Genomic DNA, 27,534 nt, shown 5'->3' on the forward strand with positions numbered 1-27,534 from the left:
TTCCACAATACAGCGGCATTTTCACCAGAAGTACACTTAAGTATTTAAAAGCATTTTTGTTGTTGAAATATATGAGAGAGACGAATTCCTACTATGTAAAGGTGATGTTACTATGAGAGATATTGTATTGCAACACTGGCCTTGGTTGGTGAAGCCAAAGAATTAATCTGAAATTAATTCTATTATTACATAACCTTGCCACTCATCCTTATACTTTTGTCTTTAGAAGACCAAAAAAAGCTGTGTGGTTCCCAAAAGGGGGTGATTGCCTCACCCGGGGACACTTGGCAATATGTGGATATACTTTCAGTGTCCCAACTGAGGGTGCTACTAAACCTCTTCCAGGGCATAGGACAATTCCCACAACCAAGAATCATCTCATTCAGAATGCCAACATTCCTGAAGCAGAGAATCTCTATTTAAAAATAACGAATTTAACAGTGAGAATCTCAAACACGGGTTTTGCAGACACTAAGGATGTGTATGCATTATCCCTGGAGGCCAGAAAATTACAAACGATGGCTGGGTCCTGCCAAGAAGTTGTTTCGATTTGAGAAAAGGCAGAGTCTGAAGAGAAGGGGAGGGACAGTGGGTGAAATGAGCATCACTTGGGTTGTGGAGTTGATTTCATAGTGGCCCCATAAGGCAACGTAGGACTGCTCCATAGAGCTTTCAAGCTTGTTGCTGGGGGGGTTGAACCACTGACCTTGTTGTTGGCAACCCAATGCTGAACCCAGTGTACCACCAGGGTAGAGGACCTTGGGACATCTAAGTTATCCTACTAAGAGTTGAGTCTCCTCCATATTAAAATAAGCTTGGCAATGTACTTCCTACAGAGATGTATTTTCATATCCAATGCACTTGTATTAATAATAATACCATTACTATGAATAATAGCAGCTGCAGTGTAGTAAGCGACGAATATATGCCAGACACCGTGGCATGTCCTTTCCATATATGACGACAAACTCTGTCCCTCATCGTGATAGTGAGCAGCAATGTTCTCATTCTGCAGAAGACTTAACAGACTTGGAGCACTTCTGTAAATAGAGCTCACAGAGAGTGATCAAGCCAATGTACACTGTGGTCGCTATTCGTTATGCCTCGTGAGTAATAGAACACCAAGTCCAGGTCTTCTCAGAATGGTTCTGCTTTCTACCTGCCGTACCTCCGTGTAAATATTAATGATGCTGTCTTTCAATTGGAAATGTCCTCATTCTAGTATGGGGTGGTGGTGGCCCATGTCATTTCTCTCCTTTTTAAACCACAGGAACATTCACAGCAGGCGAAGAAAAAAACCTTGCTGTCATTCTCCCATGGCCTTTGCCATGGCTTTAGGCTCAGCAGCACCATCTGCCGCTCCACTCATCTTTGGGTGGGCCCACTGGGCATCTGGTAGCCACTATTGGGCAGGGTGCACAGAAGCCTTCATTTGCTTCTCGAGATTTAAGCCACCTTAAGGGTTGCTTGTTTAAGCGAGTAATTACCTCATTTCTATTCAAAGAGCTGGTTCAACACAAATGGTTGTCTAGACATCTGACTGGGCTTGAGGAAGGAGTCCATATGCAGTTGCTTCCCTTCTCTGAATTTCGCCCTTGACACGAACTTTGTTGTCAGTAACCAAACTGAAATGCAGTAGAGATGGCAAAAACATCCTGACCATGGTTTGGGCAGAGAACCAATGGTATATAATTTCTTCATGGTGAATTTTAAATAAGAGTAAAAGAATACAGGCAGTGGGATTATGTGGTACTTGCTAACAATGATTATAACATAAGTTTTTTTTCCCCACCACAATGTCTCCATTCTTCCAGATGGTGGTTTGTTAGCTGCTGTGAAGTGGGCCCCTGGCTCATGGCAACCCCATGCGTAATAGTCCTGCCTCATCTCCATCATTTTTGGAAATAGGTTTCCAAGTCTTTCCTACCGAATCCCTCTCAGTCGGATCTGTTGAAATCTGGTTAGCACCATAGCAATCCACCAGCCTCCACGGAGAGATGGGTGGTGGTTACTCATGAGGGGGATTGAATTGGGGGGTCTCTCACATGGAAGGGGACAATTCTACCACTGAACCACAACTGTCCCTTGATTCAATGCCTCAAATCCCTCCTGACAAGAAGCATGCCACCAAGAAAATCCAGCCCTTCCCCTCATAATCCTTCTTTCACAGACATCAAAACATTAGATAACACAGGAAGACATCAGAAAAAACAGTGTTTCCCTGTGTTCTGAGATCACGGCTCTGACTCTTAACTCTACATTGTCTTGGGCCTGCTTCCTCTGTCTGTTTCATTTACCTTCTGTCTCTTGTCTCTAAAGCTAGTGGCAAGAGTCTTTCTGGTAGATGACATCTTACTCCAAAAGGTATTCAATTTCTATATAAATCAAGCACATATATTTATTATTCTATTACCATCCAAGGGCCACACACTAAAGCAATTGTAGCACTTAGAGAACATGTTCAATTATTTAAGAGGAATAAAATGCAAAACAAAAATGCCATTCTTATCTAGTTGTCACAGGAGAGAAAGAAAGAACATTTCATCTTGGAACTCAAAGATCACCCTCTGCTCTCAAGTAGGCATTTGGCATGATGTTGGGATATAGCAGGGAAAAACTAACCAATAGCAACTGATTTTTTGGTGTTACACAAGATGCTCTATTGTCTTCTGTTGGTTATTTTAAAACAAATGCCATCGTGAGGCTTTTTTAAAAAAGGTGTCTTTATTGTTCATTTAGAAAGCTTTGGTCAATATAAAATATATAGGTGCCTTAACCAGCATACTTTAATATAATCACTATGAATCATAGATTAAATTACCATCATTGTGATAGAAGTTCCTCTAAAATCGGTTCAAGTTTTGAGTATGTAAGATACAGAGGACTCTTATAATTGACATATTTGTTACAAACAACGCCTGAGTCATTATGTGAAAGACAATCACTGAATCAAAAATATTAACTATTTGGGGATCCATGTATATGCCCTGGCCCTGTTTCCTTTCCGTATTGGCAGATAGCTCTTGTAATAACAGGGTGGTTTGGCTCTGGCTTGATGGTTTTCACCTGGGTACACTCCAGTGCCCTGGCCCCAAGGGCCCCATTTAGCACTGAATGTTTCTGCTAAAGTGGACTTGGTTCATGCTACAGAGTACATCAAACTCGGTGTAGAGGGTCCAGCAGATGGTCCCTCTGCTCCTCTGTGCCCACAACCAGCCCTCACTGTTAGCCATGAGAAGACCATGGAATTTCAGAAACGTTGTTCGTCCACCTCCAAGAATCCAGAGCAAGGCTAGGCAAACTATGGCCTGCAGGCCAAATCTATTCTACCTCTTGTTTTTGTAAATGGCGTTTTCGTGGAACACGGCCATACCCATCTGTTTGTATATGGTTGTTTTCTCTATAAAAATAAAAGCAGCTGTACCGAAACTTTGTGGCCCCCTTCAAGCCTAAAATAGTTATTATCTGGCCCCTTGCTGAAGAAATTTTGCCAATCGGTCGAGGGCACTGAACTGTCAAGAGAATTTTAAAAATCTCAAGAGACTCCTTCAGCAGTGAATAACTGATGAAATCCAACTGCAAGCAGAGTTTATAGCTCACACTCCTGAGCTATAACTCTAAACCAGAGGACCATCACACAAAAAACAGAGTCTCAGACAAATAGCTGGAAGAGGTGAATCTGATCTTTGTCCCCCTTGCATTGCAGGCATGTCAGCTCAGGCACATCTCTGCTTCCATCCTCCAAGGCGACTTTCTGTCCTTGGCAGGCAGGCAGGATTTTAGCCTATCCCTCAGATGGTCTTTCGGTCTTTTTCTTAGTTCTGTTATTGTCTTGTCAGTTCGTTCTGCATGGAAATTAGTTAATTGAATAATTAAATGAATAATGTGGATCAGAATTTCTAAAAGTATGTTTTGCAGAATGTTTCCGCTCTTAGGAATGTGTTCCATGAAGCGGAATGGTCCACTTGTTAAACAAAATCAGAAAATCTACTACGGTACAAAATGTTTGGGAAATAATGACATGCATGGCTTCCTTCTCCAGGAGCACTACAATTCACAGGCATATTAAAAACTTCATGGGGAAATGTACATGAAAGAAACCTGTTTCACTTGGTTCAACAGGGCTTGCCAAACTTGGTTGATCTTAGGAGTGTATTAAAGGACTGCTGTTAACATTTCAAAGAGCATTCGTGAAAGAATGAAACAAAGTACAGGTGATGTTGATCTTCTTGAAAGGGAGAGAAAATAGTCAGCAGCACCAATCCCCATGGGGTTTTGTTAATAAAGGGTGGACTTGGGTGCAGCAGGTCACATTGGGGCCTGTGATTCTGCATTTCTAACAAGCTCCCAGGTGGTGGCGATGCTGTTGGACGACAAACCACACTTTAATTAACCCAAACCAACCAAATCTATTACCAGTGCCTTGATTCCAGGTCAGAGACCCTGTAAGGCAGAGTAGAACTGCCAGTGTTTCCAGCCCAGCATGAAGGCATTTCTCCATAGTTTGGAACTGCCAACCTTTCGATTATCAGTCAAGTGCTTAATCATTGTGCCATCAGGGCTCCTTACACTTAATTGAATAAATCACCAATGTGGACCCGCATTTCTAAAACTATGGTTTGCAGAATGTCTCCCAACTTAGGAAGGTGTTTCATGAAAAAGTAGGGTCCATGTATAAAACCAAATTAGAAAAAGACTACAATCCAATATGTGCATAGCACGGGATATCAGAGGCAGCCCCCATGTGATTCTGTTCCCTTCTACAACAAATTTCTCAACTGTTCCCCAAACCAAGATATTAATGGACACTAATGGATAATTCCAGTAGCCTCCCAGTTGCCGTTCTTTTAATTTCACATGGATCCTAAAGACCAATGTCTTACTACCAAAAGACTACTTAGAGAGAATTATATATAGCAACAAAGATGATCAATATGGATGGAATGGAGCTCATTCTGGGGGTCAAGGAGGGGAACATTTCTGCCAAATATGTTGAAAATATTCCAATCTATTTTTTCACTTGCATTGCTAAGTGAATGCATGCTTGATTTCTAGCCAGGCCTCCCTTTCTCATGTGAATGAAGCAACAGAAAAAATGGGAAATGAGGAGGGAGAGCAGGAACGTGATTGGAGAGATTCAATGTCTCTAACATTTGTCTACTCAGTCTGATTCTCATCCAACTAGCTTTGGTGCAGTATTGGTTTGCCAATAAAAGAATTAGGTGAGGTTCACTGATGTTAACTGCTTCATTCTATAATTTATAGAGACAGTCATACACGGATGATGGCATTCACAGGTGATCAAGAACACCTTGCTAAGCAGATCCCAGGGCTAAAGTACACATGTAAGAATGTGCAGGCATTCATCCAGATAACTCTTAAACGTGACACAATTCTGGTCTTCATCTCAAGACCTCACAGGATCAAGTCCATATTCTGGGAACTTCTATCATTAGGGTAGATTCTATTGCTGTCAGGCACTTTCAGCTCCATAGCTGAAAAAAGTAGCCCTAAAGTTAGGTGATCTCTGCCTTTTAGGAAGTCTGTGACCTGAGACTAATAAATTAACCATCTCTGTGCCTCAGTTCCCCAGTGCCTCTATTTCCTCCTCCGTAAGACAGAGATCATGATAGTACCTAATTATAAGAATAATATATGAGATGAGCTAAGCACTCACTGGCATCTCCAAACTGAACCCAACCCAACCCAACTAAACTACTGCAATCAACATGATTATGACTCCAAGTGACCCTATAGGACCAGTATAGCTTCCCCTATGTGTTTCTGAGATTTGACATCTTTATGGGAAGAGAAAACCTCATATTTCTCCCACAGAGGGACTGGTGGGTTCCAGTGGCTAACCTTGCCATGAGCAGCCTAACAATGCCACCAGGACTCCTTCACTGCACCCGAAATATCAAAACAAACCTCACTGCCAGCTAGTTGATTCCAACTCATAGCAATCCTATAGGACAGAGAGGCTGGTGATTTCAAACTGCTGGCCTTTTTGTTAGCAGCCCAAAGCACAACCCACTATGGTTTTCTTACAACTCAACTCTTAAGTACGTGCTATGTCCTAAATGAGGAGCCTTGGTGGTGTAGTATTTATGGGTTGGGTTGCGATCCCCAAGGCTGGAAGTTCAGAAATCTGCTGCACACTATCTCTTTAGCGTATTGAGCACAAGGAGGTTACTTTGAGGACTAAGGTGCACCTGATCCAGCCCATGGTATTTTCAATTGCTTCATACGTACATGAAAGTTGGACATTGGACAAAGAAGATTGAAGAAGAATTAATGCATTCAAATTGTGGTCCTGGAGAAGAATATTGAAGGTACCATGGACTGCTGAAGGAATAAACAGATCTGTCTTGGAAAATTATAGCCAGAGTGCTTCTTAGAGGCAAGGAGAGTGAGATTTTGTCTTACATATTTTGGACATGTTGTCAGGAGAGATCAATCCCTGGAGAAGGACATCGTGTTTGGTAAAGTAGAGGACAGCAAAAAGGAGGAAGGCCCTGGATTGACGCCATGGCTGCAACAATGGTCCTAACCATAGGAAGAATTTGGGCATGGCACAGGACAAGGCAGTGTTTCGTTCTTTTGTTCAAAGGGTTACTATGGGCTGGAGTCCATCCAACGGCACCTAACAACACCAATTCTCCCGTGGGAGTCGGGGTGAGGGGTAGGGGTGTTTTTTATTTCTTTTTTGTTATTAAGGCTTCTACCCCAATGTCCAGGAGCCCTGCTGATGTATTGGTTATGCTTTGGGCTGCTTAGTGCTAGGTCAACAGTTCAAACCCACCAGTCTCTCCACAGGAAAAAGATGAGGCTAGTTCTGCCATAAAGATTTTCAGCCTCGGAAACCCTAGAGAGGGGTTCAACCAATTGCCATGAGTCAGAATTGACTTAATGGCAATTGGCTGTTGTTGTTGTTGTTGTTGTTGTGATATCCCAATACACATGAATTGTAAGACAATGCCCAAGATTAAAGAATTCAGAGATAAAGGATCAAATCACCCCAAGAACTTACAGGCCACTGGGAAAAGCCTGATAGGCCACTATTAAGTGCTCAGCACGGAGAGAGAGGGCTTTGTGCAATGAAGGCCATTGAGTTGATATGTTCTGATATGTTCTGGTTCAAATGCAGGTTTGGTTGATTAAGACAAAGTTCAAGTTCAGGTGCTCGAATCAGAATACTAAGAGAAGTCTTCTATCTTCTAATGACTTGGGGTATGGCTTTAATCCAGTTACTTCATCTCTCTAATCCATGGTTTCCAGAGCACTGATGGCATAGTGGTCATGAGTTGAACTGCTGACTGCAAGGTCAGCAATTCGAAAACCATCAGCCATTCAGTAGGAGAAAGACAGGGCTTTCTACTCCCTTAAAGATTTAGAGTCTTGGGCACCCATAGTGGCAGTTCTACCCTGTCCTATAGGGTCGCCATGAGTTGGCTTGGATTCGATGATGGTGAGTTGTTTGAAACATTAATTGGAGCAATAAAAAGAGGAAGAAATCATCTCTAGTGAAGATTAAGTTAGGGGGCGAGGAGGAAAATATCAGTTTAGCATAGTGCCTCAATTTGTGCAAGTTTAAAAAACATTTCAAGTCCCAGCAATAGACTCACACTGTCAATTACTGGGAAGGATAAAAATAAATATGTGATGGGCTGACTCAACCTTCTAAGGACCAACAATGTACAAGGCAAGGCAACAGACATTCGCATTTTGAAAACCTTCCTGAGAACATGATGTTTCCCTTTTTCTCTTTCTCCCATTCTTTATTTTCTATCTTCTGTAGCAATGTGCACGTATTCCATTTCTAACTGTATGACCTAAAGGAAAATGTCTCATTGTAGAGAAGGGAAAGAGAACAAGACCAACAGAAATTCTAGTGACTTGCCTCTCTGCTTCCCTAATGTATTTCTTGTTAGCAGAAACATATATTTATTATAGAATTGCATGGTCAAGGACGAGAAAGACTCGGGGTTTTTTTGTTTTGTTTTCTTTTGTCTTGGTGTTCTGGTTTGGGGTGTATGTGTTTGGTGTATTTACCAGAAGCGAAAAAAAATATCAAGCTGACAAGGAAGTAACCATAGAGAACTTGTCTTGTCAGGTGTTGACATGAGAGAAGCTGGGATGAACTAGAGAGACTCAGAGGATTTCAGAGGAAGAAGCCCTCAAATCTCTTTGGAATAGGGTAGTGTCTGCTACCCTGGGCCTGTGAAAATTTTTAAACAATTGAACACATGGATGTTTTGTCACCACAAATAGAAAAGATAGTTGGGTTCAAAGGAAACACAGATGAACAGAACTCATTTACAAAATGCCTTGCTGGTTGCCTGGGGAATTAATTGAGCTGTCTGTGCCCGAATCTCCTTTCCTCCTTTCTAGCGCCAACACAGCCTCCTGGAGTGTACAGTGTCAGTGCTCACTGGCTGCCACAGCTTGTGTTGTTACTCCCAGGCTCTGAGAGAAGCCTTAAGTCAAGCTCCTTCGCATTCAGATTCTGCTGGGAGCTTGGCAATACAGAGGCAACTGGGGTGCAGCTTGCACCCAGTGTCAGATTATCCAACAAGCAAGTTAAGCATGGATTTACTCATGCTTACTTACTAATCCATAGTGAACAATTTCATATGTTTTCACCACATCAAAGAGTCTTCTTGTAGGTCTGCCTGGCAACTGTTTCTCTCCCTACCCTGCAACACCTTCCTACAGAATCAAAGCCTCATTTCAAATTGGCAATCTCTGACAGGAAGGGCATACCCAGTAAGCAAGGGAAGCACAAACTTCCTTATGCTTACTTACTCATGTGTAGTGAATAATGTAAGACATTTCCCTTGGTTTTATTTTCTTTTGATTAACCAGAAGAGAAAAACAAAATCAAGCAGGGCAGGAAGTCACCATGGAAAAGAACTCCTCTTGGCATATGTTGGCATAAGATCTTTGATGTGAAACCCAAGTGAAATCTAGCGTATTGGTAATCCATCCCCACTTGTGCTGGGGTCTTAGCCCTTTATTGAATGGAGAGAGACAAAACTCTTCAGGGAAAGTAGTGAGGGAATAAATGGCTCATGACATGACTTTCTTATCTCAGTGAGTGTTCCAGAAAGCTCAATGAAGGCAACAAGCATATCCCCCAGACAAACATGAGGATAGGCCTGAGATCATATTTAAACTTGAAATCTCAAACCAGATTTTCCCCAGAAGTCACCTTTGAAACCATCAACAGTTGCATCTAATTAGTAAAATAGGTCTGACTCTCAAAGATTTATCCCCGTTGGGTCAAATTGGCAGTGGCCTCTCAAAAGGTTAGTTGAGAAGGTGAGGGGACAGTGACTTTGTGTTAATGGTCGTGGAAGAACTTAGAAAGGGCCAGCAAGAAGAATTTCACAGGTCGAAGATAATAAACAATGTCATTGGGCTGTACATGTGGAATGTGTTGAAAATGGTGCATCTTTTGCTGTGTATATTTTCACACAAATAAATAAAAGCAAAGGCAAAAATGAAACCAAATACTAAACATGGAGGCAGAAACCAGGCAGTGATTTGCCCACTGATAAGGAGGGAAGTAGGCCTGAAGTCAGGCTAGTCCCTGGATCTCTGGAATGAAAGGAAGTCTCTTCAGTTCCAAGAATATATGGGATGAACTTGTAACACTTGATTAACACGCTGTGTTTTAAGGCCACAATATGAATATGAAGTGATGTTCTGTTTGTGTTCATCTCTTAACATAAGTTCATTTTATGTTTTTGCATTTCTGTATACCATGCTTCATTGGGAGCTGGAGGATGGAAAAAGGAACAGGGTAGTTTCCGAGGTGTTAAGAGAATCCAAATAGACCCACTTGATGAACGGCATCCAACAGTAGGAAGTGACTGTTCCTGACCCCTGCACAATATAACAAAGACCCAAAGAACGATTTGTTAGCAATTTAAGAATGATAAATTCAACTGAATAAGTTTCTGCTTATATTTTCCAAATCCCAAATTCATCATATCATTGATTAACTGTCATTATCTGAAACTCTGCTGGGAATGCTATCACTATGGACCTCTGGGTGATTTTTTTTCTTCATGACCTCATCATGAGTTTTATTTCATTCACATCTCTAGCCATTTTCACAGATGTTGATGGAGCTGTATTTTTGCTTCACTGTCTATTGCAATATTCTTATTGCATTCTGCAGGTCCTCCAGTAAACGTTACTTGCAATATTTTTATCAACAGTTTCGGATCGGTCACAGAAACCACCATGGTAAGTGCTCCAATGCCACTGGCAAGAGAAAACCATGACTTGCTTATGCTATGAACACAACCTGTCAAATTTTCTATTTATTGTTCAACTTGCAGGGCCTCCTGTAAATGTTACCTGCAACATATTTATCAACAGCTTTGGGTCAATAGCAGAAACTACAATGGTGAGTGGGACTGAGCATTGAAGCCATCGTGTGAAGAAATGGGGCATGGGATCAAAGAGCACTATGGTAGATTTGAGAGCAATGACCAGAAGGCCAATTCCCAACATCATGGACTTTCAAAACTGGTTATGAGTCTGCTTTTATTTTGGAAATAGACAATATATTTTTATTTCGGATAATCTGCACTACATCATGCCAGGGAACTTGTGAAATGATTTGATGCTTGGCTAGTTTTAGGTAAGATTAGCAGTAATAAAGATGGTGTCCAATGAAGGATATGTACATGTGTGCACCTCCAGGTTTACACAGTGAAGTGTAATGTTTGAGAGCTATTTGTTATGGCCAGTCTCTTACATGTGATGGAAATTTAAAAAAATCATATGTGCAAATGTGCTTGACACATTGGAGGAATGCATGGATTGTGATAAGAGATATAAGAGCCCCCAATAAAAGTATTTTATAAAAGAAAAGAATCACGGCTCCCTCTGATGATGCACTTAGGCCATGTGCCAAGGAACTGATGTTCCTGTAATACACATATGCACAGACCTAATCACGATGTGAGTGTGTTGGGCTGGGAAGGAGTCCCAAGTCATATTAAATATATCACATGCATGACTTTTTCTTTAAAAAAATCATAAAATTCGTTAACAGTGTATCATAGAGAATATGCTAACCTGTTCCATGTAGGTCTAAAATGTCCTGTGAAACCCATCAAGAATCCTTATAAATGCTATGATAATGGTATTGCTTAGGATACACCCTCTTAGATAAGTAGAACTAAGCTGTAACCTGGAGATTACATTTTTGGTACTCCTATAATTTACTTCAAGTCCTAATTAGCTGGTTATAATTCTCATAACTATGTAATGAATGCAGTTATCTTGTGGAATGAAATCAAAATAAAATCGATCTGAGCTTTACTATGTTCTATGGTAACTGATGTTCTAGAAAGAGTCAAGAAGTGAAATAATAAGCCCAATGCCTTTGAAATGCAGCAAATAATACTCCTCTATTTTTGTAAGCTTTCTCTTTCAGGTGAGCAACTAGAATTGTGTTTAATAAATTACTGTACTTTGTGGTGTCCTTGATGCTACAAAGAATTAATTTTCCTTTTACCATTCCTTTTCACTGATAAGATTAGACATAATGCAACTCCGTTATCCATTTTAATATTACTCTGACACAGCATAGTCCACAAATGAGACTCCCCGGGCTTTGGCAGGATAGAGCACATTAAGAATATTGGCCAAATATGATAGTTTAGATAAGGTTACTCAGAAGCAAAGTGAAACTTGGAAAGAATAATCCAGTTTGGGGCTTGGCACGCTGGATTTGTCTCTCTCTCTTGGCTTTAGGCTGCAAACAGACGGGCCAAGCTTCCCGCAGCCCAAATCACCAGCACCAGCTTTACACGATGGCATTCAATGACAATATTTGCACGACCTAATGCTGATTGCGTTAATTAGACTCTAAGTTGCTTTGATTAAATCTCCTCGTTGCATTTTACTCTCAATCAAAAATGTCAATCTGTACCTTTCTGATGTTCATTAACGCCAGAGAAAGGGAACCGTGTCAGGAGATGAAAACGGAAGCTGGAGCTCCTTATTTCCGTCTTTAACAGCTACGGCAGGTGTTTAATACATGGGCTGCTCCGGTGCTTCCGGGCCACTGATTACAGTGGCCTTTGTCATGTGTCCTATGAGAAAATTTGGAAATTGTTGCTCAAGTGTGTGAACTCAGTGGCCTGTCTAGTCTGCTGTGCAGGAGAGATCACGTTGCAAGGTCAGAAGAATGGTGTGGATTGCGCTTCTTTTCCTTTCTTAGCTTTTGATGTAACGACAAATTTCAGTTGCCTTTTTCTGGATAGATTTTCCCTCTTCAATGACGACTTTGGTGTGAAATTAAACCAAATATTTTTTTGAACTCTATCACACTTACATCAAATAGTAATTCTCGTGCCACCTAGGGTAGAGCTTGATCAGTATTTTCTGTCAAACGCAAGGCAATGAATATATGAGACATTGGAGAACCACGTCATCTTGGTTGCCTGTATTCAATTCTCCCCTTTTGGTATGAATGCAGCAATGCACAATATTTAAAAAAAATGTACATCTGTGCACCTATAAAACTTTGTTTATCAAAACAACTTGGACCCACAGGTATTTGGCTGCCCATCTCTGATCACCTTTGATCAGAGGCATTGACATTTAGATAGATTTTATCCAATGACTCAAAAGAATGGGAGAACTGCTCCACTGTGGAAAAATCTTGGCTGCCCAAGTCACAAGCTGTGAGCTGTGCCCAAGGCCCTGCCTGGGAGTCCACCTGATACAGATATAGATTGTCATCACAGCCCAAGTTTCCTTTAACAAAAATTTTAGGTTCTACTATTCATGAATTAACCACACTCCCACAAAACTTCATTTAGAAAAATTGGACAAAAAATTGAAGGAAATCAGATTATTTATTTCCCCAATTGTCTGTTTTTAGTAGGAGACAAAATATCTGACCCTCAAATTTAATGTGCAACAATGTAGCTGTTGAGGGCATTGATTAATGCTATTTCCTGGGTGTAATAGTTTTGCTTACTCTACCTTTTCTGGAATGCTTTTTTCCAATGGTACCCTAGAATTTGAGTTTCTAAACATGTTGACTTTTCCTCTCTTTTCTCAGTCTCCACTCTCGCCCTCCGTCTAAGATAACATTATTGATAGATTTGGCGGTTTTTTTTGTTTCTAAGTAAGAAACAATAATGATCTGTTTCAAGAACTCAACATATCTTTCTTTGGGTGATAAGCAGTCTGTTTCTGGTGGTTGATAAATTTCCACTGAATTATTTTTGTCCCTGCTTGTCTATAGAGCCTCCACTCACTACAGAACCAATACCACCACACTCCTTTGATGTGTCATTGCCAGAAATGTCTACTCACAGGACAGTGTTCTGTCTGTGTTACTCTAAGGAATGATTTTATGGATAAAATGATGATATACATTATTCTAAAGCGCATTTTTGTTTATGAAGTGACACGGGATTTGTTCATTGAGAGACAAGTGGTCTGACAATTGTTAATAGTTGACCATGCGTTAAGACTATTCCGTGGAAGAAATTTTGTATGGTCGAAAAAGAGAAAACAAGTGGGGTATACAACAAGAGGCAGGTTGCCTTCTGAGATGGCCAGTTTACTATTTCCTTTTCTCCCCCCACCCCCTTGACACCTCTGTTAGGGGCTGGGATCTATTTACAACCTCCTTTGTTTCCTGATGGAAAGGCATAGTTGTATGTTTGCATGTCAGCAGCATGGTTGCCACCCCTCAGAAAGCTGAGGTGTGATGCGCTGAACACTCTTGCAAATGATTGCCTAGAAAGATGGTTGGAAAGTGTGTGCTTTGGACCTGTGGACGCCATGTGATGGCAGCAGACCCTGACCACCTCTTTTCATTGAAGATGAGCTTGAGATGGGCTATACATGTGTGTGTGGTTGGGTGGGGGGAATCAGGGGTCTGGGGAGATGGGTGGTCGAGCTGAAACCCAAACATAAAATCCAAATGAAAAATCACAATGTCATCGACTTAATTGATTTCATCTCATAGGACAGAGTAGAACCGCCTTACAGGGTTCCCAAGACTCTAAATCCTTATGGGAGTAGACAACCTTGAACTGCCAACCTTGAGGTTAAGCATCCAGTGCTTAGCCCATAGTGCCACTAGGGTGCCCTCAAGCTGAAAGTGCATCCACTTAGAGCGCATCTCCAAAATATGATCCTGGCTCCCCCAAAAGGTCCATCCCATATGCTCCGTAGGTTGCTGCTTCTGTAAGGTGAAAAGTTGTTATAGCCTGGATCTTAAATAATATACCTGCAGAACTCAAAAAGAAGGTTTCCCAGGAAAATAATTCTATTTTGTAACTGCTGAACCAACACTATTGGCTTTCTTTCATTCTATAGCTGCATAAGCAAATCCAGAGAATGTGATAAACTATCTGAGATGGAAGGTGGCTACAAATTGTATACCTGACTTTTAAAAGAAAGGATCTACCACAAGCCTGGCATTTATATTAAACTAATATATAAGGTGACCATGGTCTCTAAATTAGCCTGAATTCAATATAAAGCAACTGCCACCATACTTTCAAAATCAAGGCTCACATCTCATGTGCAAGGCTAGCACAGAACCAGGATGATGGACATGCTATTGACGTGTAGTCAGAAGGAAACCCAGAGTGCCATGTAGGCTCTGTGGGGAAGGAACCAAGCTGGTCCTTGTCTTTGATAATTTCAAAATGTAAGTGATTGAAAAATGAACACCTATAAAAATGACTTAATAAGACTGGCAATCTTATGAGAAAAAAAATCTCCTAAATATAATAGTGGGAAAAAAATCAATTTGAGGAAACCATTCTTGTTGACTGGGCATAGCATTTGAAGCTATCAGGAAAAGTGGAAAATTTTAAATTCTCAATTTAATATGAAGTCATAACATGGACTATCAGCACTGGCATTAGCTTTGGTTAAGAATATAATGAAAATTACCCGTGCACAGCTTTAAAAAATACCATAGAAGGGTAAGTCAAAAAGTAGTCCGACTAGGGTTCCAGTTCATATATGCATGGGTTTATTCCAAACACGACCCACTGGGTGGACTGCAGCTGCAGGTAAGTTCTCCTAGTAGCAAACTTAAACCATAGACTTACCATTGATGCAATAGCTGTTGAAATTGGCATCTCATAGGGTTCCACATGGTCAGGAGGCATTCAGCTCAATGAGTTCCCAAAGCACACATTGTGCCAAGATCCGCTAGCTCAAAGAATGGATCTTTCCATCTGTCTTTTGAGCAAAGCTAATAAAGATGACTTATGGGCCAAAGTGATTTATTAACCAGAGAGCCAAAGCTAATGAAAACAATGGCTTGACAAGGGATCTGTTGGCCCAGTTAAATTCAAGGAGGAGAAGTAAACTCAGAGGGTGATGACAATTGTTTCTTGCGATTCCAAACTGGTAAATGATCTCAATAGATTTTCTCAATGAACACCACATTATAATGGGGCTTATTAGGGAAAATTTTTCAGAAAATTAAAAGCCACATTGGTAAGGAAAAAAAGCACCCCCCCAAAAAAAAAAACAACAAACCTGTACTGAGGACTTTTTTTCTTTTCCTTTTTACTCTTTTTATTAGGGGCTCATACAACTCTTATCACAATCCATACATACATCAATTGTGTAAAGCACATTTGTACATTCGTAACCCACATCATTCTCAAAACATTTGCTCTCCACTAAAGCCCCTAGCATCAGCTCCTCATTTTCTCCCTCTCTCCCCACTCTCCCTCCCTCATGAACCCTTGATAACTTATATATTATTATTTTGTCAGATCTTACAAGGATTTTTTTTTCAACCATGACATTGCACCTACTTATTCTTTAAGTGTAGGAAGGACTGTCCTGTGATAATTTCCTTGGGAAGCTTCATGCCTTACACCCTATGGTGCAGATCACGGGCTTTCAGATTTGATTCAGTTTCCTAAAGTCAAAGAACATTTCAAAGGAGCCCAATTTTTGTTCCTCAAGGATGCCCAAACTGCTGTTTGATGTGGCGTAAAGCAAAGAGCACACAGTTCTTTGGGAGAATGGTTAGAGAGAAAAGGGAAGAGAGACATGAAAAGAGAGAGAGAGAAATGCACAGACTTAGATGGAGGATCTGCTGGAAAACAATAGATTCTTATTTTAATACTTTGTTTAATAACAGTTTCTATGGTTTGTAGCAAAACTTTTTGACTTACCTCTTCTATATAATTTGAACATTTTCATTTCCTAATCCAATACAAGAGCTCTCAATCATAGGGAAACGCATTTTAGTGCAAGAAAATGTGTCATTTATTTGCAGTAGAAGCTGCCCCTGGAGAGAGAAGGAAATGTAAAAGAATGTTCAGTCTGCACTTGAGCATGTCTCTCAATATTTATTTCTCCTTTAATATTTCATTAAACTTAGAAGCAAAAATAAAGACATAGAAAGACTACAGAACAATTTAACCATTCTCCTGTGGTTTAGAATATCATGAGTGAATAAATCTATCTGTAAATAAACAGAGATGCTGTGTAGATAAATTATGTGTCAAATTTCTACCCTACATTGAAAATGATAGTGAGCTAAAAGGATTACAGAGGCATAGCTCTAGGGGGAAATATTTTTGTGCGGGCTTCTTGAGGTTTTTGATGTCCTTTTTTATTCTTAATGATTCCAGGGATTACTATTGAATTTAGAAAAAATGTATATCATCATATATAAAAGTATTACTGAACTTTGACTCCCATACATTACAAAGAACAAATACTTATAATCTTATGCTCTAACAAAAGTCTTATGGAATTGCTGGAACTGTGGCATAAAATGTATTTCTTCCTCTAAGTTTTCCACTTATCCTTGCTTCCAAATAAAGGGATTAATTTATTTAAAATTAACTACTACACATTTCATGGTTCTATTGTGATGTGATCAATATAATGCTCTTTTGAAAGATGCAATATTTTCAGAATGTGCTTCATGATTTTCATTGCAAAATTCACACTAGAATCCAGGAGACACTGCAGAATAAGTCATGGAAAAGGCTTTTTAAAAATATGTACATTAGCAGTGAAAATTCATAATTGAGAGGATTTCATATTGTATGTCACTAACGTTAATATTCTCAAGGGTCTCTCAATACGTATGTCAGATCCTTTCCAGACTCAAGAGACGATTACACAACAATATCCCTTGGTGATTTTGTTGCCCATTGCTAACTATCTGGCTTCTCATATCCATGGATGACCTACTGAAAGCTCGTCAAGAGCCTCCCAATGGTCCAATATGTTTAACTCATTCACTTCTCTTATTTCCAGGTGCTATTTCTTTCCCTACTTTGACAAAGTAATAGGATCCCTTTCCTTTCTATTTCCTGTTGAAACAAGCACCTAGGCCCAACCAATTAATTTTGTTATGGATAAATGGTTGTCATTCTAGAAAAATAAATGTAGGGCTCTTCAAACATTGAAGACATTGCTGCATTGTGAAAACTCAAGGAAATCTCATAATGCATACTATATACATAAATTCATTGTTTTCAATAAACCTTTGAATCCAATATTCCTACTCCTTACTCACACCGTTCTCCAAAGCTCCCTCTAAATCATACTCTCAATGAATTCTCAGACCCCTGTGGGCAATTCTGGAAGTGAGCCTTGGCGAGAACTTGGGAGGTGCTGCCATTTCTTTGTCCCACACACTGGGGAAGACAGTAAGCAAACAGGGTGGGATGGAAGCCTGGCTGGGCCCACAACAGCATCCTCTTTCGTCTGAGAATTTGCTGTGCTAGCCTGGTATAATTCCAAATAAGTGTCAACTGATAAATTTTCCAAGTCAGAATGACCTGATGTTGTATACGGCAGAGCCTCAAGATAATTTTCTACTAATATTTTAGCCTTTCCAAATGAGTGGTTTTGTTGACTGAGTCACAGTGGTTAGTAACTTTTTTGATTATGAGCCTTCCTTAGGCCTATATTAGATACTTTTCTCACAAACTGCCACCTCAAAAATGCTCTATGTGCCTGACCATCAGATAACTGCATTTGTAACAGTCGTGGAAATTGTGATTATTTACTAAATACATAGAACAAGCTGAATAGGAAGCCCTTTCTAACACACTGATTTTACAACCTACCGTCTTTTTTTTTCTTTTGACCCTGAAAGATGGTAGCCCAAACTGACCATTCTGAGGTGGTCTCCATGGTACTCAGTAGAGTGGTAATCATTCCAGCTTCTCTGAGACTGAAAATGTAATCTGATGTGGAACTTTCAGGAAGAAAAGATAAACCAGGGAAAGTTGGTCACCATTAGAGTCAGGTAAACAGTGACCACAATTCATCTGCCAAAAATGTGGAGATGGAGTGAATGAGTATGATAATAGTAAAAGACACAGTAGAACATAAATAAGAATATACAACCCAAGAGGACCACAAGTGGCAGAAATGGAAAACGATTAGATTTACATCATCGCCCAGCTTGAATAAAAAATACAGTTGAGTCCTCCAGTAGATATAAGTTATCAAGCTAAGCAACAGTTCCCAAGAACCTAAATATCTTCAAATGGAAGTGCCCAAATGAGCATTCAAGATGATTCCTTAGGACAAAAGGAAATTGCCAGACCAAGTGAGAATAGGAGTGCAGAGTGTGAGGTCCTCAGAAAAGAGGGCATCTTTGTCAGAATGTATTCAGATTAGAGAAGCATGAAAAAGCTGTCTGTTTTGATGGAACAGTGTGTTGGTTACTGTAGCTACAATCCCTTCAAGGAACTGATCAAATATTTAATAATTTTGAAAGTAAGAAGCTTCGAGGGAATTATGTTGTCGACAAGAAGCATCTTAATATTTATGCTGATGAATTTAAAGATATTGCTCCATCATGTCAAAGTTGTATAATAAGATTCCCATTACTCAAATTACAGAATGTGTTTCCTTCTGCCCAGAGCTTCAGAGATCATGTCATTTCTGATTTGGAAAACGAATCCATTTTATTTGACAATCTATCTCCCCAGATTGATTTCTGGATGCGCTGTTACCTTTTTCTATTGCAAAATCAGCTTGAATTCATGTTATTTCATCCCAGAACAACTAGATTAAATATAAAAAAATACTCAATCAAACTCAACTGGTTGCATTAGTGCTCTGGTCTGGCTGTCTTCTATCCTTCTCTGTTCTCCGCCAATAGACCTGAGGGGTTTATTTTAACCAAGGTAGACACGGCCTGCTTTGCTCAGACATCAATGGTGCAGGAGAGTAAGGCAAGGGGTGGCGATGGGTCTCTCATGTGCATGGTGGTGATCCGTAACTCTGATGCCTGGCGTTTCTGTAGGACTATCGTGTGAACATTTTCTTGAGACAACAATGGAATGACTCTCGGTTGGCATACAGTGAGTACCCTGATGATTCTCTGGATTTGGACCCATCCATGCTGGACTCCATTTGGAAACCAGATTTATTCTTCGCCAATGAGAAGGGAGCCAACTTCCATGATGTCACCACCGACAACAAATTGCTACGAATTTCCAAAAACGGCAAAGTGCTCTACAGTATTAGGTAAGCCTGCATTGACTGCTTCTGCTCCTATCTCTGATTTCTCTGTGGGCCTACGGTTGCTTGAGTCCATAGGCAGATGCACACGAAGATTTGACTTTAGTGACTTAGAATTGAGAGAGAAGGGCAGAGGTTGCCATGGTTTTAGAAGTGTGATTCGCCACAAATATAAATGTGTTTGGTACTTTCTTTGATTGAATTGCTATTGCACATAATGCATTAGGATTATAATTTCAAATAATCTCACCATGCTGTTACATTTAACTACCAAAAATGTAGTTAGCATGGTTACCAAAAATGGCTCAGCATGGTCCCTGACAACATGCTTTGGGCTGGGTGAATGGTGATTTAGTTTTCCTTCTAAAAATGATATGACCTTGAATTCTTAACTTACCTTGGCCATGAGCTTTGACTTGGCATAGAGCCCTAACCATTTTGATTTTATATTCAAATGCGATTTTCCTGAGAATCTTTACTACCCCAGGCTCAAAATACTCTTTCCCTTTCCTGAACTCTAATAGTTCCTTGGTGGATCTTTAAGGTTCTTATTTTCCCCTAATTTTTATTTTGACTCTTTATGTACTCATGAGTAGAGCATAAGGTGATTTTTGGAACCCAACACCTCTAGAGTCAAATCCAAACTCCAATTTCCTTAGTTGTAACATGGAAAATATCACATTTATCAATGAGGGTTCTTGTGAGAATGAATGATATGAAGCAAAGGTGAGCAAATAGTTTTGGTAAAGGGTTTGTTAGTAAGCATATTCAGCTTTCTAAGTCATAAAGCCTCTCTCTCAACTGTTCAATTATGCTACTATGGTGTGATAGACAAAATGCATTCAACCAGTCTTGGTTATATTTCAATAAAATTTTATTTACAAAACAAGTGGCAAGCTGGATTTCACCCGGTGAGCAGTTTGCTGACCTGTGATATATAAAACACTAAAAAGCACTTTCATCAAGTTTATTCTGACCCACAGTTTCCAAAACTGTACATTTTGTTGAGAGCATATAGCCTCATTTTTCTTCCTTGGAGTAGCTGATGGGTTTGAACCACAGACCTTACAGTCAGCCGCCCAAACCATTACCCACAAGGCCATCAGTGTATAGAAAAAGATTTGACATACTGTATGACCAATAGTTTGTGTTCACTAAATAAAGTAGCATTTGAAAGCCATCAATATTTGAAAGGCAAGGTTCTTTCTAAATAGTAAGTTCACGGAGGCCAACGTACTTGGATTTAACTTCTTTTGTAAAGGGATAGGAAAAATGTACTTAATGAGAGAGTCCTTGTACATTGAATTAAGTAATAACATTTCAAGGTCCTGAAGAGATTTTCCCCAATTTTTATTACATAAAAGCTAGACAATTAGTTTCTGGAAAATAATTTGTTCACAAGGTTGCATCATCACCACCACTAAAAATGCATTTCAAAATTCTATAGACAATTTTGTTCTGTATTGTGTATTTCAAACTTGAATCTAGTAATTTTACAGCTTGCTGATGGCTGACAGTCCCAATGGCTTATGGGACAGAGGCTGCTCATTTGAAAAAGTGGCTAAAGCCCTGCTTTCCTGAATAGCCAAGGGATTTCTTTCAACACCCACTTTAATTTTAAAGGAAACACAGAATATTCTGATGATGATGCTTTGTTTGGTGGAAGTTGCAGTATTGGGCACAACTGAACTGATATGAGATGGGACATCTGTAGAGTGTGGTGCTGGGAAGGAGCGTTAGAAAAAGCAGCGTGGGGTATCAGCTGCTCCAGCAAACCCTCAGGGCCTTGGGTGACATTTGCTCTAATAAATACCTAGCATCATGCATGTTTGAAAGAAAATCAGAGTGTTTTTGTTTGTTTTCTGCTTTGCGGTGGTCTTTTTAAACTAGAACTCTGAAGAATATAATGTTCCCAGGTAATCCTTCTAATGTTGGTTACTAAGTGTAATTTATTTCAGGCCCCCAAATACCATCTATTTTGCATTGGCTAGGACTTGTACTAGAGCAGGCTGGCTTAAATTGTTCTTCCATTTAGGTGTTCTTTGAAACCAGGGGAACAATCCTTGGTGTAGGAATGTGGGGCATTCCACTTGTGGAAAACACAAGGTCTTGAGAGTTGGGACAGCAAAAATCTAATTACATGCCTGGGAATGTTTTCAAGCAGCCAGGCATTGTTCTGGGCCTAGAGCCAGAGGTGAATAAGACATGGTTCCTGTCCTGGAAGGCTCTAGTCTGACAAGCCAAGAGGACACAAGAAAAATTAAGTAATAGCAAGGAAGATGGAAATGGGGGTAAAAGAAGTTCCTCTAAGTTTTAAATGTGGGAGTCTTAGAATTTGGGGAGCAGTGCCCCACGCTCCTGTTCATTTGAGTCACTGGGCTCAGTCAAACTAGAGACCACAGAATAATTAGTTGTATCATAAGCCCAACCTACACACCACTCACCTGTCCGTTTTTTGCACTGTGGTTACTTTTGTGTTGCTATGATGTTGGAAACTAGGCCAGCAGTATTTCAAATACCAGGAGGGTCACCCACTTTCAGTGGGGTTTGCAGCCTAAGAGAGGCCTCTTTTCTCATAGCCACAATTTTTGTCCTCTTTTTTCTTCTGGTCATTTTTTTTCTTTTAAAATTTTCTTCCCCTTCTTTCTTTTTCCTTCCTTCTCTCATTTTTGTTTCTTTTTTAATTACACTAATGGCTTACTAATTCTTATAGCTGTCCATCAATCTAGCCACATACACACATACATACATTCTCTTCTTGTCGGGATATTTGCTTACACTTTCCTCCTACCCCACTCATTACCTCTTTTTTCTCTATACCTTTTCCCCTGTGAAGTACATTTCCATGAAAACTGCTAATTCTGATTATTCTTCTTAAATATTTTTTTCTATTCCTTTCACAAATCTATGGGCCTATCCAGACAGCTGCTGATTATTACTATCATCATTTTATTTTATTCTCTCTCATATTCCTCCCACTTTCCCCATCTATCTCCTCTCTTCTTTATTTCCCCACCATATGCTTTCCAGCCCCTCTGTGATCTCTCCCAAATCACTGGACAGAGCCGCTCACCCACCACTTGTAGCAGCACCTCAATGCCACGAAGACAGCAGTCAACCCTCCAGGTCAAGATAAACAAACCACTGAAAATTACCCCAATCCAAGGGAGTACTCTGTAAAAAGGGACCCTGGTACTACTACAAACTAGGGATACAAGGCTGGTTCAACATTCAAAACAAGCAAACGTCAACCAATATAATCCGCCACAAAAAAACAGACTAAGAATAAGAACCACATGATCATATCAATGAATACAGAAGAAGTATTTGACAATATCCAAAACACAGTTAGTACAAAAAAACACTCAATAAAATTCAAATAGAAGGGAAATTCCTGAACATCATAAAGGTCATCTTTGAAAGTCCAATGGCCAATATCACACTCAGTGAGGGGAAAACTAAGCACATTGCTGTGAAAATGGGAACTAGACAAGGATGTCCTTTACCATGACTCTTATTCAACATCATGCTGGAAGTCCAGAACCAGTAGACAACAGAAAGAAATCGAGAGACAACAATTGGGCAAAAAAGCGAGGCTCTTGCTATTTGTAGATGATATGATTTTATATATAGAAAACTCCAATGACTCACAAAATGATTGTTGGAAACAATGGAGGGCTTTGGTAAAGTAAGATATACAATTAACAAGCCGAAATCAAGGTGTTGGCAAAGAATATTGAATATACTCTGGACTGCCAAAAGAACAAACTCATTTGCCTTGGATGAAGTAGAGCCAGAATACTTCTTAGAATTGAGCATGAAACGACTTTGTGTCACATACTTTGAATCTACTGTTAGAAGAGACTAGTCCTTGGCGAAGGATTTCACATTTGGAGAAGGAGAGGGTGCCCTCAGTGAGATCGCTTGTGACAGTGGATGCAACAGTGTGTGAAAGCATAATGAGGATTGTGACACTAGCCCAGGACCAGGAAGGGGTTCGTTCTGTTGCACACAGAATTGTTATGGGTCAGAACCCACTCAACAACACCTACCCACAACAAACAATGTACCCCCAGGGTCTGACTCAATTTTAAGGGCAAGCTACAGTTGTGGGTGTTTCCAAAATGTTGATAAATCCTTGCTGAAATTGCATGAGACAGGAATTTGTCTGCAAACTTTGATCGACAGTGCAAATACTTCTCAGAGATGGAACCCGTTGGCTTAAATCGCACTAAATTTGAAAGAGCCGTTAAGAGAGTTACTTCTAAGAATTGGTTTAATGGCATGGAAAGATACAACAAAAGACAGGTGAGAAGAAATAGCAGAAGAGGCAAGAAGCTCTAAAACAAACTCACAAATTGTCTCTGCCCTAAAGAGTTCAATATTTACTTAAGCACTGGCCAATGTTTACAAAAGAGTTCCTAGAAGTGGTTTGTATTTGCATTCTTTTGAAATGCAGATCAAATACTGATAACTTTTCATCTGGGAACAATTACTTGCTTTTATTAGCTGTATAGGAGCATAGGCCGAATTAACTCTGCGTGGAAATCAGAGCTCATGGCTTTGATGGCTAAACAACGCACACACCAAACTGCAGCCCATTGACTGCATAACACGCAATCTCACACCTCCCAAGGTTTTAAATACCTGTTTCCAAAAATACGGGGGTCTAAATAGGGACCAATAGACAGAACTCCCTACATGTCCTCCTGAGTCAGACGAGGTGGCACTGTCGTAAAAGTAAAATAAACCTTTGAAAAGAAAACAAAAAAACTGTAGTTCTGCCGTAGCTAATTTTCCACCTATTGATGCAGGATAGTCTTTATTTATTTTTTAAAAGAGTCAAAAACTATTTCTGTTCATTTATTGCCTGATTTCTTCTCTAATTTTCATTTCTCTAACATGCTTTACCTTAGACTTTTGTTTTTAAAAAGTTTTCATCATTATTTATCCATGACCTGAATATAAGCAATAATCCTTATTTACATACCATCTCTTCCCCCCCCCCCCCGACAGTTTATTGGCACATAATTTACATATCATACAATTGAACAGCTCAATCATTAAATCACATCAAGGGAAATTGTACCATCACCACCACATCTATCTTAGAGGCCATCCCACCCCCCACCATGGTTAAATCACCTTCAAAGGGAGCTGTGCAATCCCTAATCCATTCCAATGCTCCCTCCCCTCTCCCACCTTCATCATTTACTCCAGAAATCCCTTTCCCTCCCTATCATCTCCGCCCACCCCTGACTTCCCTATCACACTTTATAGCAGTTATACCTCTACTCCTCCCGTACTCCACAGCTGGGAAACCAATAGAAAATAATGAAAAACCAATCACACTAAGGTTGTAAAGATGACACAAATATAAATAATGTATAAGAGTGAAAAGATTAAAAAAGCCAAGAAAGAAATTTCTATCATGGAACAAGTAAGAGATACTTGCACCCAGTACAGAATCAGGTCATGTCTATAGGGAGACCAACTGGCCAAGTATTGAGTTGGATCCAACATAATCAAGGTTACAGTGGCCTCTGCTTTCTGATAAGATTATTTGGGACTCTTGCCTGTGCCTATGGCAGATGTGCAGCAGCTCAGGTCTGATTAGATACTCTATCGATGGGTTTGGGACTCCCACTGTCCTCCATACGCTTCTCCAAATACAGTGTTCATAATTATAGCTCTGACACTTTTCTCTTTGCCATATTCACATTTTGTAATTGTCATCTTTGGATCACATAAGCTGGTGGGCTTCCTCTGTGTGGGATTAGTTGACTCCTCTCTTAGATGGCTGCTTGTTTGAATATAAGCCGGTAAGACCCAGACACTATTTTGATTGATAGAGGGGCACCATCTGCTCTCTTCACTACCCTTTTCTGTAGCACTCTTATCTTCAGTGATCACTTCAAAAAGGTGAATATCGAGCAGGGCCATGCACATACCTTCTCTGTCGAGTCTATTCTACATCGAAGTTATTTAAAATGGCCTGAATCTATTGTGGAATAATGAGGTGAGCTTTGAGTTTGCACATAGTATTGTACAAGCAAGGTTTGTTGAATTGAATGTGACGAATTGTAGTAACGTCAGGACACCATGAAATATGGTGAACAAGATGGAAGAAGAAGGAGGAAGTGAGCAATGTGCCTCACCTGTCTATGATGCCTTGGCAAGTATTTGTTTTCTGCCATTACGTCTTGTTGCTTTGGGGAATTTCCTGCTGGAATTCTGCCTCTTACAGAAGCAATTAAAAAAATTAATGTATCTTGTTCAATATCTAATCCAACATATTTGTTTTAGAAATGAAAGTGACATCCTCTAGATGTTAGGTGATCCAAAATAATGCCGCCTATGACTGTCAGGAACACTGAGATGAGGATCAAAGCACGTGACTTCTTGTTCGGTGCTCTCATCTCATGCCATCAAGTTGATTCCTGCTCAAATGACCTCATTGACTTCAACCCAAACTATTGAAAGGGTGTTGGGGGAACAATTTAAGATTCAGATGAGAACATATATTGTTTTCTAATTTTGCAAAGGATCGAAATGCTTGTTTAAATTCAAGGTAAAACTATGGATTTCTAATAGAAAAATCTGTTTAATCATTTTATATAGCACATGTAGCTTACAGTATAGCATATCTTTTTTTTGAAATGTGTTACTATCAAAGGGATCAAAGGGCCAAAGAGATCAATTAAAGTTACTAGGCCATCTTTCTGCCTTTAAGCAACTCATTGAGAACCCATTCTATTTTTAATGAAACGATTTTATATTCCTTGTTGTAATCCTCAAAGAAGTTATTCTCACTTTGTATACAAATTCTTCCTTACATAGCTTGAATAGTCTTTGTTGCAACTTAAACTGTATTTCTTCATTTATAAACATTCTACACAAATGAAAATCAGTCTTTCAATGATGGCGTTACTTCACTATTTTTGCTTTCGTGTATCCTTGTCCCACAAGTTTTTCCTCAGTTTTAAAAACAGATCACTTGAGTTTTAAAAACAGATGACAGTGCTGGAATTATTACAAATCATCTGCCAATGTACACAACACATGCCTATAACATCCACAATGCACATAGGAATCCGATGATGAGGGCAGTAAACTCTATTCACAATACATTATTTATGTAAGAATACACAAATATTCTTTACTTGCATAGGCACCCAAAAATGCTATTGCCCCTTATTCCTTGACTCTGTTTTTTCTGGAAAGGTAATGCTTGTGTTTTATGTATCATCTTCGAAGACAAAAAGGAAACTGGCTGTGTTAGTCTGGGTACTTTAGAGAAACAAATCCAAGAAACTCATGTCTTAGAGAGAGTTTAAATAAGGGTTAAGTGGCGTCAAGAAAATATCCCAACCCAGTGCTGCCCAAGCTCACAAGTTGAACATTAACCCATTAACCCATATGTCCAAGACTAACCCACAAAGTCCTCCTCCATCTCCAAAACAGACGCAATGATGCTGACTGCAGGAGGAAAGCAGAGTCAGTGAATGTGTAAGCATGTCAGCACTGGCAGGGGTCTCCACACGGCTGCTCCAGTACCCAGGGCTGCATCGGGGTAGGTCCATGTATGTGGCTGTCCTCAGGGATGCCCTGCAGGAAGTGAGCCACTCATTGAATGTGTACCTAAGGAACAGGGTTCTAAACCTGAAGATCATGTGAAAATTCTATAGATTTCTTGTACCTGTCTAAAATTGGTGTCTATAGGCACTTAAGCTCTTTAGAAGAAATCATCCTTACTTTCCTTAAAGAAAGTAGAAATCTCAAACTATTCACAAGTGTTTATTTTTAGTGTCTTTTTTTATATGACAGACAATGAGTCCTCTGAACCATAAATAATTATGGGAATCCTTGTCCGTAGCACCCACACTGCCAAGAAACGCATCTGCTGCCTCATTATCAACTTTTATCTGACCCGAAATTTATTCCTTTAAAGTATGAAGGTGATTTGCTTGTTAATCCCTCTAGATTCAATTCATAACTTCATGTGTTGATGAT

At 39.8% G+C, this 27,534-nt stretch overlaps 1 protein-coding gene across 2 annotated transcripts in view; it reads left to right on the plus strand.

The window, feature by feature from the left end:
- GLRA2 (glycine receptor alpha 2) overlaps positions 1 to 27,534 on the plus strand; it is a 228,217-nt gene that overhangs the window by 43,445 nt on the left and 157,238 nt on the right. Inside the window, exons 3-4 of one of the 2 annotated variants that reach the window (XM_075539272.1) lie at positions 10,187 to 10,254; positions 19,304 to 19,527. In XM_075539272.1, the coding sequence (XP_075395387.1) occupies positions 10,187 to 10,254; positions 19,304 to 19,527 (292 nt within the window). Of the gene's footprint in view, positions 1 to 10,186; positions 10,255 to 10,349; positions 10,418 to 19,303; positions 19,528 to 27,534 lie in introns of both variants that reach the window. The other variant, XM_075539271.1, reaches the window with a different exon arrangement.

The sequence above is a fragment of the Tenrec ecaudatus genome, chromosome X (assembly GCF_050624435.1).
Source record: "Tenrec ecaudatus isolate mTenEca1 chromosome X, mTenEca1.hap1, whole genome shotgun sequence".
Lineage (NCBI taxonomy): Eukaryota > Metazoa > Chordata > Mammalia > Afrosoricida > Tenrecidae > Tenrec > Tenrec ecaudatus.